Source organism: Bufo bufo, chromosome 2 (assembly GCF_905171765.1).
Source record: "Bufo bufo chromosome 2, aBufBuf1.1, whole genome shotgun sequence".
In the NCBI taxonomy this organism is placed as follows: domain Eukaryota; kingdom Metazoa; phylum Chordata; class Amphibia; order Anura; family Bufonidae; genus Bufo; species Bufo bufo.
This window is the reverse complement of record NC_053390.1, coordinates 767006322-767021175: the sequence shown is the minus strand read 5'-3', so window position 1 is coordinate 767021175 and position 14854 is coordinate 767006322. Positions and strand designations below refer to the sequence as shown.

Below are 14854 nucleotides of genomic sequence, written 5' to 3'. Positions count from 1 at the left end.
TTTTTTTATATATATATATATATATATATATATATATACACCGTATATGGAAAATGAAAAAACTGTTCACCCAAAATTGTTAATGAATCTGTTTAACATAAAAACATCGGGGCACATGCATTCACGTTTTAGACGCTGGTTTTAATAAACCCCTAAGCTGGCTGTGGATCCGCCAGTTCTAAGTGTAAGCTGTCTTACATTTAGACCTTTTTCTACTGAAACAGGCGTAGAAAATGGTAAATGAGATGGGCCTGCCGGCCTATTCCCTTCCCCGCTCTGCCTACTTTTTTTTACACCTGACGTGAGCGGGAAGAAGTTACTGATTGCGCACCTGAAATACGCCTAATATAAGCATATATCAGCATCATAAATGTCCCCCATCATTTAAACAATAGGCCATTTTCTGACACATTCCCTTTAAGGAGTTGCTTAAAATGAGAATATACTGTATATAATCTTGACAATACTGTACCTCTTTCTGAAAAAAACAATTCGAACAACTGATTCTGTAATTCTTCCTCACTAAAGTATTCCACTTTAGCTTGAAATGAGGCACCGTGCCTTATATGGATAACACAGTTGGTTGTGCAGTGGTAGGCTTCAGAATTACCCTTTCTGGAATTAAGTAATACACAAAATACAGCCTATTAATAAAATGCACATTAGTTTATTGCACTTGTTGATATTTGTTTAAAATTAATTTCAAATGACTATACAAATACCCTACTATTAACCCCTCCTACCCATGGCCAGTTTTCACCCTCCTGCCCTGGCCATTTTTTGCAAATTTAACATCTGTCACTTTATGTGGTAGTAACTTTGGAACACTTTTACTTATCCAAGCCATTCTGAGATTGTTTTCTCGTCACACATTGTACTTCATGATAGTCATAAATTTAAGTCAATATGTTTCACCTTTATATATAAAAAAAATCCTAAATTGACCAAACATTTGTGGGGCTTAAATAGTAAACACCACCCATTAATGACCCCATTTTATAAACTACACCCCTCAAGTAAGTCAAAACTGATTTTACAAACTTTGTTAACCCTTTAGGTGTTTCACAAGAATTAAAGGAAAATTTTGATAACATTTCTAAATATCACTTTTTTTGCAGATTTTTTTATAATTTAATAACACCCCACATTTGGTGGTAAACTGATGTAAGGGTCCACTGCAGGGCGCAGAAGAAAAGGAGCACCGTATGGTTTTTGGAAGGCAGATTTTGCTGGACTGATTTTTCAACACCATATCCAATTTGAAGCCCCCCTGATGCACCCCTACAGTAGAAACTCCCAAAAAGTGACCCCATTTTAGAAACTACAGGATAAGGTGACAGATTTTATTGGTATTATTTTGGGGTATATATGATTTTTGATCACTATATATTACGTTTTTTGTGAGGCAAGGTAATCATAAATGGCTGTTCTGGCACAGTTTTCATTTTTTGGTTTTTACAATGTTCATCTGACAGTTTAGATCATGTGCTATTTTTATAGAGCAGGTTGTTATGGACACAATGATATCAAATATGTCTACTTTGTTTGTTTTAGTTTTACATAATAAAGCATTTACATAATAAAGCATTTAAAAAAAAAAATATTTTGTGTCTCCATTTTCTTAACAGCATTTTTTTTTATTTTTATGCCGATCGTCTTGATTTTTTGATCATTCAATATTACACTTTATGGGGCATGGTGAACAAAAAATTGTTCGTTTTGGCAGTTTTCATTTTTTTTTTTTTTTTTAAGGACTTCACCTGTGGGGGTAAGTCATGTGATATTTTTATAGAGCAGGTCATTATGGACGCGGTGATACCTAATATGTCTACCTTTTTTTATTTATTTCACTTTAACACAATAATAGCATTTTTAAAGCAAAAAAATGATGTTTTAGTGTCTCCGTATTCTGAGAGCTATAGTTTTTTTATTTTTTTGGGAGATTGTTTTATGTATGGGCTCATTTTATGCAGGATGAGGCGACGGTTTGATTGGTACCATTTTGGGGGGCATACACCTTTTTGATCGCTTGGTGTGATGTAAGGTGACAAAAATAGCTTTTTTTGGCAGTTTTTATTTTTATTTTTTTACAGTGTTTATCTGACAGGGTATATTATGAGATATATTTATAGAGCCGGTCGTTATGAATGTGGCGATACCTAATATGTGTGTTTTTGCCTTATTATTATTTTTTCTATTTTTAAAGTCAGGGGAAAGGGCATTTTTTTTCTGTCCCACTCTAGGACCTTAATGTTTGGGGGTCTGATCCCCTATGCAATGCATTACAATACATCTGTATTATAATGCATTGCCTGTTAGTGTATTACACTAACCGGTTGCCTAGCAGACCGGGCCTGGGGCTGGATCTCGTAGGCTTCCGTAGAAGGCAGGACTTGATGCCTCTGCAAGGCATCGGAGTGCCTTCTCACCCATTGGGTCCCCGTCACCGCAGTGCAGGGACCCGATGGGATCCCTAACTGATCGCAAACCCCTTCTATGCCGCGGTCAGCGCTGACAGCGGCATAGAAGGGGTTAATCCGACAGCCTCGGCTTTTACAGTGATGCTGGCAGATACAACAGGGGCCTGGCTATCAGTGACTGCCGGGCCCCTGCAGTGACTGGGTGCGCACCGCTCCGGTGCCAGCCCGATCACCATGACGTACTAGTACGTCAAATTGCAGCAAGTCACCTGCTGCCATGACATACTATTACGTCATGTGTCAGGAAGGGGTTAAAGGGGTTCTTCAAGATTTTGGCATAGAGCAACTAGGCATAGAGCAATCAGAGATAAAACTTTACTCAGCTTCTAAATTTCACTCCAACGCTGCTGTTCTGGCCCAGTTTTTTATGTCCCCGCTGGGCCTGCAGCCTTCATGTGCCATTTATTGTTCATGTGACTGCTGTAGCCAATCACTGGCCTCAGCAGCAGTGCTGGAGCAACAGGATATTTAATGGGAGTCTGTCACCAGAAACCTCCCTATTAAACCAAGGGTTCAGTTAGATAACTTTAGGTAACCTGAATATAATCTTGGGATCCATTCCTAAGAAATCAGCGTTTTTTATAATATGCAAATGAGCTGTTTGGTACAACGAGGGCGTCGCCATTGCTCTCATCATACCAAAGATTCTCTCCTTCCAGAGACGAGAACAATGGTGATGGCCTAGTTGCACTTAACAGCTCATATGCATATTATGAAAAACACTCATATTTTAGGAACAGTGCCTTGGATCGGGAAGGAGAAACAATGTTTTATTCAGGTTACCTACACCTATCTAACTGTGCAATTAGTTTGATGGGGAGGTCTCTGGTGACAGACTCCATTTAAAGCAGTGAGTAAGATTGTTGCCTCTCTTTATACCACCCTGTGCTAATTTTTTAAAAATCGTGGAAAACTCCTTGAATTGGTATTATAAATCTTAATGGATTATGCTCTCTTGGATCAATACTGGTGCTACCAAGTCCAGATTGCAGAATGGAATAATTTTACAAACCAAGTTATATGAATGAGAATCATGATAAGTGAATTGAAGGGGTTGGCTGCGTCAGAAGAATAGTTGCCGTCCAGGGCCAGCACAAAAAAGGATGCAGCTACCTTGGATGGCAAAGTAGGTGGAAACAATGAGTAATCCATGTGACTATTTGTCATTTTACTGTGGATGCGGCAGCTGCAGCGCTTAATGTTTACACAATCAATGGACTGGTGGCCCGGGAAATTCCTACAGGAGTTCAGGTGACATAAAAGTGTTCTGTGGGTTTATTCTGCCACAGCATGCACCTAATGCCCTCATCCACATACAAACTCTTCCTCACCTGTCACATTTTATAGGCTACTAAGTGGCTTATCCTACGTTGGTTGAAGCTGATGAACCCTCCCTCTGACTCTGGAGGATGGGTGCTAAGACCCCAGAGACTACCTGTTATATAAACACCTTTTCCTTTAGATCCAACCCTCTTTAAAAAGGAAGATGGATGTTGAGCCATGGATTTGTTCTGATTGCCACATGTGGAGTTGGGAGGACTTTTTTTTTTTCCATCATAGGGTTTTTTTCTTCTTCCCCTGGATCAATACAGCAGGATTGCAGGTTAGACTTAATAGACTTGTCTTTTTCCAACCTTAACAACTATGTGACTTTCAGTCACCCTCAACATACTGTATCTGCAGTCTATCAGGATCATACTACATTTCGTGTCCTTCTCTTGACCTGTTCCTGTTTTTGGGGATCTCCTTTTTCTACTATTTGCAGCCTTGTGTATGTTGATTGCCTGTGCTTTTATAGTATTGCCTGGAAATGGGTTCCCCACTCCTTCATGGTTATTCTTTCTCCTCTTTCCATCTCAGTTTATTTGCTCTTTTTGTCTTTTTTTTCTTAAAGTGATGTACTACACATTCAGCACATACTGCCTCATTTCACTCATGGACCAATCCTGGTGTACAGTGGATCCATGTTTGCCACAAATACTTGAGACTTTCACTCATTATTTAATGATGCATTCAGCCCTGTTTAGCATTTCTTTGTTTTTGAGCATTTTTTTTTCATTTCTGTGAATGTTTTAACCTGGTTCGAAAATCAGAAAGAAATCCAAAACCAAGACAGGTAATCTCATTAAGTATAATATGATACATCTGACTTACTCTGAAGCAAATAAGTTCAATGGATACACGTGCATGATCATGAAATATCTGCTCAGTTCTCTGAAGGATAGTTCGACTTTTCGCTGTTCCTAAACAAGCATAGATTAAAGAAATTTGGTTGCGGAAAGAGAGCAAGTCTAAAGAACAAAAATTTCTAGTAAAACAGTAAGCTGATAACTAACATCAATTTTGAACAGTGATAAAGGTTGTTTTAGCTAACCTGTTTATACCGTAAAGACTTATCTAATATAGGAGATGTAAACATTTCCTCTCTAATGTAGTGAATAAAGCTCTAGCCCTAACCCTTTTATATCTATAAGATGTATGTTCCATTCAAATGAGGTCTTCCTTTGTGCTCGTGTGATGGCCAGTGTAGGGGCCTAACAGGATGCCTGTCAACGATATGTCAATGATGCAAAATTGTAGTAGTGCAGTGTATCATATGAGTATCAAGTGATGACATGATCTAGTTCCATGGGGGCTAAAGAAAATTTAGCAAAATATTTAAAGATTAAAAAAAAAATCTATTTTCTCTTATACATTGTTTTACTATGTGAAAAAATTAAAATATACCTCATAAGTAAAGAGCCAGATTATAAAATAATTGTGGTATTTAAGAGGACTTTCACACTTGCGTTGTTGGGTTCTGGCAGGCAGTTCCGTTGCCGAAATCCGTATGTAAACGGATTGCATTTGTTTACAGTCCCGGATCCGGGATCCTTCGGACAAATGCATTGAAATACCGGATCCTCTCTTCGATGCATCCGGAAAAACAGTTCCATAGTTATTTTTTTCACATTTTTAAAGGTCTGCGCACAGCGCAGACCAGAAGACCGGGTCCATCAATGCAGCAATTTTAATGCCGGGATCCGACATTCTGGCAAGTGAATTTTCTCCCCAAATACCGTGAAGAGACGAACGGAAGACAGCCGATGCATACTGAATGATTGCTTTCCATTCAGTATGCATTAGGACGGGGGGTGGGCGGAGCCAACAGCACTGTAAAGACATGCTTGGCTGAGCTCCGCATATACTCTTGCTAAAGGGACAAGCTAACGTTAGCCAACAGACCTCAATATGGTAAAGATCGGGGGACAGAAACCCACGGAACCCGCGCAAATCCCCAAAGTTCCAAATCTGGGATCAGGGATGGCAAAATACCTGAAAAAGCAAGCAGCAGCGTCTGTGACTAAAGAGCCCAAGATGGCGCCGGCAGATGAGCGCGCTGCAGCGGTCTCAGAGAAAGGCTGAATGAGTCCATACTGACAACGAGACACAGTAAACATTTCCATCTCTTTTAGATTAATATTTCATCACCAATAACACACCAGACATTTCTCCCCAAACCCTATGGATCCCACAAAGTGTTCATTAGAGGCTACTTTATTAGCAAATGCTCCTTTTTTTTTAAAAAACAATCTAAAAAACTCATCTCCTCCCTATTAGACAATATCCATAACCTAGAATCCCTCCATAAAAGATCCTTAGCAGCCCAACACCTGACTAAACTGACAGCCCTTAGAATAGAACTTAAAAACCTTTTAAATGCAAAATCAGCAAAATACTATCTATCCTTCTAACAAAAGTTCTTTGCCCATGGCAATAAAGCATCTAAATTTATGATGCAACGCATAAGGCGTAGACGACTAGAGAGATATGTTCCCTCCATCAAATCCCCTCTGGGCCAACAACTCTTTTCATCTGAAGCTATCGCCGAACAATTCAGATTGTTCTACGAATCCCTGTACAATCTATCAAAAAAGAAAGAAATTGAAGTCGACTCAGATAGGGAATCCACCATCAACACTTTTCTAGATTCTTTAAATCTCTCTACTTTATCCAAAACCCAACAAGACACATTGGCTAAACCTTTTTCTCTCACAGAACTCAAAAACGCTCTCAAATCAACCCCCAAAAACAAGTGCCCTGGACCTGACGGCTTCCCAACTACATACTACTCCTCTTTCCAAGAATCCCTGCTCCCTCACTTACTCTCTGTATGTAACCTAGCATTAAACGACCAACCCTTGTCATCTGATATGACCAACGCACTGATTACTATAATCCCCAAAGATGGGAAAGACCTAACATCATGCGCGAACTACCGCCACATATCCCTACTAAATATAGATTTAAAAATTCTTGCCAAAATGTTGGCCATTAGACTTCAACCTTTTCTCCCTAACCTGATCCACCCCGACCAAGTAGGATTCGTGAAAGGTTGAGAAGGGAAGGATAACACCACCAAGATCCTGGATGCCCTCTTTGCCTCATACAAAAAAATTCCCCTAGTATTACTTGGCACGGATGCAGAAAAAGCATTTGACCGTATAGATTGGTCCTTTATAAACCACACACCCTGCATAGGTTCCACTTTCCCCTGTCTTATAGTCCAAGTAGTGTTTGCTATGTATACAAACTCTTCCGCCTCGGTCTTAGTGAACAATCTCATATCAGACCGATTCTCTATTAAAAACTGAACTCGTCAGGGCTGCCCCCTCTCCCCTTAATATTTGTTCTTGTAATGGAAACTTTACTACAACCCTTGAGACAGGAAGAGGGTATCACCGGACTTAAAATAGGATTACTTGAGCACAAATTAGCAGCTTTCGCTGACGACCTTCTAATCCTTACCACCAACCCAACCACATCTATGCCTATAATAATCTCCCTTTTACAAAAATTTGGTTCCCTTTGCAACTTCAAAATAAACAAGCAAAAATCTCAAATTCTACATCTAGGCCTTACCACTAACCGTGTATCAGCTCTCCAACGAGACTCCCATTTTAACTGGTCTTCTCGACATTTAACCTACCTAGGTATTAAATTAACCTCTCATCTACCGGACCCGATTACCATCTTAATTACACCCCCCTCCTGTCGGCCATCGTTGCTCAGTTGGACTCCTTGGATCTTCCATACCTCTCATGGTTCGGCAGGAAGAATATGGTGATGTCCTTGGTGATACCCAGACTCACTTATCTCCTACAAGTCCTCCCTATTGCCATACCGAGATCTTTCTTTAGATCTCTAAACTCCCACATCCGCCAATTCATCTGGCAGAAAAAGAAACCTAGACTATCTTGTTCAATTTTAACTAAGCCCAGACATTTAGGTGGCATAGGCCTACCAGATCCTGAACTATATATGAAAGCTATCCACATAAGTAGGGTAGTAGACTGGCACAGACCCTCTACCCACAAACAATGGCTTTCATTGGAAAATGCGTTTCTTCCTTTTTCCCTCTGGGCCCTTTTGTTGGTGGACAGACCACCCCCTCTATCTCTTCTATTCCAAACCCTATTATCCGTACCACCTTAAAAGTTTGGGGATGGTTCTCCTCCAATCATCGAGTCCTGACCCTACCCTCATCCCTTCAAGTCAGGGACATCATATCCCTCGCCCCTAAAGAAATAAGAGACTCCTGTCCCCCAGGAGTTAAATCCTCCCCTCTCTTAATCACTGAACTATTGGATAATGATGGGTGTGTTCTTCCAGAACTTTCATTGAGAGATCACCTTAAACTCCACAACCCAAATGTCTTACTCCTCAACTCCTCAGTGGTTTGAGAACCTCATATCCAATACTAAATATCCCCCCAAACTGATTTCTACCCTATATAAAAAGCTAAACCTCCCTTCTGTGGATGCCAAACCAGCAATAATAGGTCTATGGGAAAAAGATCTTGGAAGACAATTTTCTCAACAAGAAATTACAAAACTTTTTACCATTCCTCACAAACTCTCACGTTGTGTCCGGGTGCAAGAAAACGGATACAAGGTGTTGTCCAGATGGTATAGAACCCCAGATAAGTTATCACTTTTCTACCCCAACATCTCAGACCAATGCTGAAGATGCAGAAAAAGTAGAGGCACATTCCTCCATATATGGTGGAGTTGTCTTCTGATATACTCCTGGTGGAAAAACATTTTCCACAAAAGTAACTTAACGTTGTCTGTAGATCCAAATCTCTCTATACGCTTGAGATTGCTCTTCTATCCTTTGGCATCCGTGAAGACTCCCACAAAATCTCCCTCTTCTCATTCTTGATATCTGCAGCTCGCTGTCATGACTGTATGTGAGCAACAATAGTAATACACAGTACAGAGCTACTGACTGGACCCAGAACTAGGGAGGATAAAGGGTGACCCCTGTCCGACCCTCAACGCTCTCCCTATTCTGCTAAAGCACATGCCCGGATCCAAATGGCGGAACGAGGCATGCCCACGTGCCTAAGACTATGACCACTGTAACCCCTACAATAGTGGAAGGGGCACGGCCACCAGTGCCCTACTCAGTATATGGAGGGAACCGTGGCCACCTCAGATCCAGTCAGAAAATAAACAGGAATTCAACAATGTCTGCACACTTAGCTGAAGGTGTTGCAGCCGCAGAGAAGACGGATCCAAGGACAGGCTGGCAATATCCGGAGTGCTAGCTGTAGCAGAACACAGGTCCAGTGAACTGATAGCTACAAGTGAAGAAACTAAAGCAAGAGCTACAACTGAAGTGAGAACTATAATCCACATCCTATCATAGGAGGAGGGGTGATATAAAGAGAGGGAAATCAAACACATGAAGAACAGCTGTGGTGAAAGAAACCAAAAGTAAACAGAGTAGTGAGAACTCCTCCCAGCTCTAGTAGTGACATCATCACAGGGGTGGAGAAACAGAGCTGTGAGAACGTCCCAAAGCTCTGGTAGTAACACTCGCATTCTGATCCCCACTATGTGGCGTTCACCAGATATCCCCTCTATAGATCAATGGTTCAATAAAGTGGACCAATTTTATAGATTAGAGGAACTTTCCCATTGGGAACTTAAAACTAAAAATGTCTTCACATACATCTGGTCTCTCTGGAAAAACTACAGAAAATTCACCCATTAATATGTACGCATGTTTCATATCCTTATGTTAATGCCCTTACTTTACTTTTGTCAAACTTTTACACATGTTTCTGTATGTTATTTAAGCAATGTATCTATGATATACCTGCTTCGTGCTCATTTCTACAACAATGTATACGAGAAACCATCTTAACTGATGTATTATCAACAAAAATGACATTGCCTTTAATCATAAAAACAATAAAAAATGTTTATTACAACAACAGAATGCATTAGGACAAACGATGCGTATTTTTCCGGTATTGAGCCACTAGACGGAATTCAATACCGAAAAATTTAACGCTAGTGTGAAAGTACCCTAACCTGCATTGTGAACATTAGAAAAAAAATTATAAACAATGAAAAATTGCCCCTTTCTTTATTTCAAAAAATTTAATAAGAAGCGGCCAAAGATGGTATCAATAAAAATGTTAAGTTGCTCAATAAAAAATAGCTCTGATATTGAAGACCTATCCTGAGGAAACTCATGCATAGTTCAGCAGGCCGATTACCATGGCAGGCCTGGAAGGCTTCAGCAGCGTCCAGGCTGCCATGGTAACCGATGGGAGCCCCGCAATTTCACTGCAGGGGCTCCAATTGAAAGAGCTGTATGAGGGATACAGCTCTTTCAATTGGAGCCCCTGCAGTGAAATTACCTAACTCCACATTGATAATGACATCTGAAGGGTTAAATGACGGGGTTCGACGAGATTGCCGCCCCGTCATTGTGGGTGGGTGCCTGCTGTATGATACAGCCAAGACCCAAGCATATGGAGCGGGCTCACCGCAGCAGCCCGCTCCATACAAAGGTAGGCGCATAGTGCCGTATATTTATGGCATTATGCATTATGGAGTTGTCCCCTGTCACCGTTTCCATGGGACTAAGCGTCAGTCCCAGGTGGCCAAGCTTATGGAAACCAGCAAGCTGGCTGGCGCTTTGCTGTTTCCATAGCTGCCATTTAAAGGGAATGTGTCATCAGAAAATGATCTATTGTTTAAATCATATTTATGTTTAACATATTTTAAAGATTTTTTTATGTTATTTTTAATTTTCCATGTCAATATCTATATGTAAACAAAAACATAATATCATGCAGTTTTTGCACTGGCCACTAAGCCTAATAATAGGCGCCACTTCTTGGTCTGTATAGATCCCTTTACTGCAGTTATCTGCTTATCTGTCATTCTAAACCTGCCTGTAATGATATCACCTATGTGTATAGATAATACAGGATTCACCATTTATAATAGGTGGTTGTCAAAGCTTATCTATTCTTCCCCTGTACAATGACCTCTGCACAGGTCACAGAGCATGCCTAGAATACTCTCCCATAGAAGTCAATGAGGTCCCCTCCTGACCATTGTGTCTATGGACCATGGGGCTGCCGTAAAGGCAATTTTCTTAATGCTTTCTAAATGCTTTTAAAGGGCATCTATCAGCAGACTTGTACCTATGAAACTGATATTGACAGGACAAGGCAGTGTAAAAGTAATTATGCCTGGCCCTGTCATTGAAGGCACAGAGGGCACGGTAGTTGCAGAGAGAGCACAGCCTCTAGGTGTAACGGTCACGCCCCTGTTGCTCCTACAGGCTCATTTGCATATAAATAAAACAAAATTTTTCTCAGCAATGCAGACACATATGAACATGTCCCACTATGTAAAGGTGGGCACTACTAAGGGTTATGTGCTCCCACCTCCTGTGGGAGAATGGTATTTTGTATTGCATTGTAATGCCATGTTAATTCCTGTGTACCAGGCCTGTCAGGGGTGTAGTTTCTCCTCCCAAGCTATAGAGGGAGCTAGGGAACCCCCTAGTATATATAGTTAGACCCAGACAGGAAGGAGTTAGTGCAGTTATTCCAGGAGGTTAGTGAGTACAGTCTAGCCTGCCTGAGGTTTCCTGAGAAAAAGAAGCTCAGAAGTTGCAGCAGGAGAAAGTCTGCCTCCTGAGAAGATAAGTTCTATCAAAGTACAGTGCAGAGCCAAGTTTATTCCAGCATGACAGAGAGCTGAAGGCAGGATTCTGAGGAAAAGTGCAGCCTGATCTGTAAGTGTTTAACCCTCTGAGTATCTTGCAAGAACATTGCCTGCCGTTTTATATAAAGCCTGCCTGTCACAACCTTTTACACGTGGAACTGACTAAAGACTGTAAATAGTTGAACTGTTAAGTAAAAGGAAGTTTTGGTTCACTGCTCAAGATATCAGTCCACATAATCATGTTTAGGAATTACGGTAGAATAGAAAATATAAACAGATTAGAAAAAAAAGCATATGTGTTGCTATCTGCTTTTAACTGACATATAAAAATTTTTGTGACACAAGTGGGGCCTAAATGGGATCTATGCAAATAGCATAGCACAACAGGCTAGGCTGTTTTCATGATTGCAGAGTTATGAAAGCAGCATATCTTGCTTCTGTTATGCTATTTCCATAACTCTATTTCACTGCAATGAGGGTTACTGAAACAGCAGGATACCAAGCAGCTCGGCAGTTTCTGTAAGCCTGGCCACCTGGAACAACTGTTTAGTCCCGTCTCACCATGGAAATGGCAAGATGGTACAACCCATTTAAGGCGACTGAGACTTCAACATTTCTAAAAAGTCATGAAAGCTAGAAGTTTCTGTGATGAAAATATTCTACACGTATTTTATCAATTTTTTGTATATTCTTACTGTCATAGGTGTGCTACTTTGCCTAAATTCACACTGTGTTCAGAGTTTACATTTAGCAGGACTGTTTGAAACTTTACTATCTGACATATAGACTCGTGCACTAAATCTCTACACAGTTGCACAGGTCTGGCATAGGATGCAATTTGTGAAGTTGACCTTTTTAACCTATTAAGCATAACTAGGAATAATACAAAATTTCAATGCTATATTCTTAGGCTTGAAAACAGATATACAGAGTTGAAGTAACACACAATATCTAAAATATTTGAAAAGATAATATACCATTTCATTGGTGAAACTTAATTCACGACAAATTGGTTCCAGTAAATTTTTGAAATCTTGCTGATCTTCTGTGATGTCATGAAGAAAATCTTGTATCTACAATAAAGATATCATAGGAAATAGGAATCACTTCATGAATGATGTTTCTACATAAAATATGTCATCCAGAGCAATACAAAATAGATATGTTTATCAAAACTGTACCTCCCACTATCACCAACTTAAGTAAAAACAAACGCATTCCTTAAAGGGGTTCTCTGGGAATTCAAAAAAATTACTGAAAATACTTAAATGTTACATTATTATACATATATTCTCAAATATCTTTCAGTAGTTATAATGGCTCATTTGTCTGGGGGGCAATCATCCCTGTTAGTACACACAAAACCTGTCCTAATCACACAGCAGGACAAGTTACTTCACAACACTGAGCTAAAGAGCTGCCTCATCCTCCTCTTTGCTCTGTCAGGGATTATGATCCTGAATAAAAATAATAATACCAATAATAATAATAATAATAATAATAATCTTTATTTATATAGCGCCAACATAAACTTCATTGTGCTGAAAAAGCGATTTACAAGTGCAGGGCAAGAATATCCAAGGTGTAGGGAAAGGTAAGGGAGGAATCATTCCACAGCATTTATGTTGAACAGGGTTCAGAAGGGAAGGTTACAGCCTGGGTAACAGGAACAATTCTATTACACCTTGCTTCATTGACTGGGGATCCAAATTGCCATTATACAGCTCTGTAATTCCAGCAAACCGTTCTTGTTATTGGGGTGCAAGTGCTGTTTGATACAGGCATTAACAGGGTTTATTACAAGGAAATATTTCTACGTTTTATCTGCCCTTGTGCGGTGCAGTTATATGTTCTAAAGCATTTTTTTGGCTTTTATTAGTGGGGAAAAAAGGGCTTGTTAGCCGTTGTGTGTTGAAGCGCAAAAATTACAACCTTTTTTTGGGGTGTTACTGGCAAAAAAATATATTATTTGCCGTTTAGTGGTGCAGTTATATGTTCTAAAGCCTTTTGTGGCGTGTATTAGTGGAAAAATATAAGGACCTGTTTGCCATTCAGTGGTGCAGTTATATGTTCTAAATCCCTTTTTGGCGTGTATTAGTGTAAAAAAAATATATATATTTGCCATTCAGCGGTGCAGTGATATGTTCTAAAGCCCTTTTTGGCATGTATTAGTTGATAAAGAAAAACATATTTGCAGTTAAGCGGTGCAGTTATATGTTATAAAGCCCTTTTTGACATGTATTCGTTGATAAAGAAAAATATATTTGCCATTCAGCAGTGCAGTTATATGTTCTGAAGCCCTTTTTGTTGTGTATTAGTGGCAAAAGTAAAATATATTTGCCGTTCAGCAGTGCAGTTATATGTTCTAAAGATCTTTTTGTCATGTAATAGTGGCAAAATAAAAATATATTTGCCTTTCAGCATTGCAGTTATATGTTCTAAAGCCCTTTTTTGTGTGTATTAGTGTATTAGTGGGGAAAAAAGGGCTTATTAGCTGGTATTTCAGACAGAGTAGTGCCAGGCCCTGCACAGTGGCAGATGCCTAAATGTTTCTAGTGCACGCAGCAGAGTAAGGGGCCATAGCAGCAGGAGTCGCAGCAAGAGGCCTGAGCTCCCAGTGTCATCCAGCGGTTGTGTCTTGACCAGCAACCCAGCGGTTCTTGAATGGTTGACTCGGTCATCCACTTCGTCCAAAGTGACATCAGACACCCCCAGCCAAGAGTCGGTGGGTTCGTCAGACACAAGCCTTAGTTGGCATGGCCCGGGAGGCAGGCCCTGTGCCCTCACCTGTCCTTAACCTGCCTCTGTCCTTTTTTGTTCCCTCAGCAAGAGAAGTATTATATGCTGTGTGCTCAGCCCCACTATACAGGGAGGACGAGCTACTAGAGGACAGTCAACAGCTACTGGCTCCGATGTGGTGGTCCAGCCTACTGCAGCAACCACTGCATCACCCAGTGGCACGCACCCGGTTTCAGGCAGTCAAGGCTCCACCACCTCAGCCGAAGGGAGCTGTCTGTCCTTTCCATCATCTGCTGGTCCTGATGCTCCTGCCCCTCCTCCTCGTCAGTCATTCCATCAGCAATCGATCACCGAAGCGATTGCCAAGAGACAACCGTATGCGCTCACTCATGCAACGATGCAGAAGCTGAATGTGCTCCTGTCGAAGTGTAGAGCTATAACTACGGTCAGGGACAATACATGTCCTTTATGGCCCACTGGGTGAATGTGGTTCCTGCAAAGCCACACCAGCAACTTGGTCATGTGAGGCCGCTTCCGTCTCCACATTGTCACGCTGTTGGTCCTGCGACAATGTCCGCCTCTGCCTCCACTGCAGGGACAATTCACGGTGCCCTT

General features: G+C 40.7%; 1 protein-coding gene across 5 annotated transcripts in view; it reads right to left on the bottom strand.

Moving 5' to 3' along the window:
- The window catches only part of LOC120990319, a 98201-nt gene that overhangs the window by 11095 nt on the left and 72252 nt on the right, over positions 1 to 14854 (bottom strand). For all 5 annotated transcript variants that reach the window (XM_040419056.1, XM_040419053.1, XM_040419054.1 and 2 more), the window contains exons 6-8: positions 12478 to 12573; positions 4635 to 4723; positions 473 to 615 (exon numbers count right to left, since the gene is read on the bottom strand). In XM_040419056.1, the coding sequence (XP_040274990.1) occupies positions 473 to 615; positions 4635 to 4723; positions 12478 to 12573 (328 nt within the window). The remainder of the gene's footprint in view (positions 1 to 472; positions 616 to 4634; positions 4724 to 12477; positions 12574 to 14854) is intronic.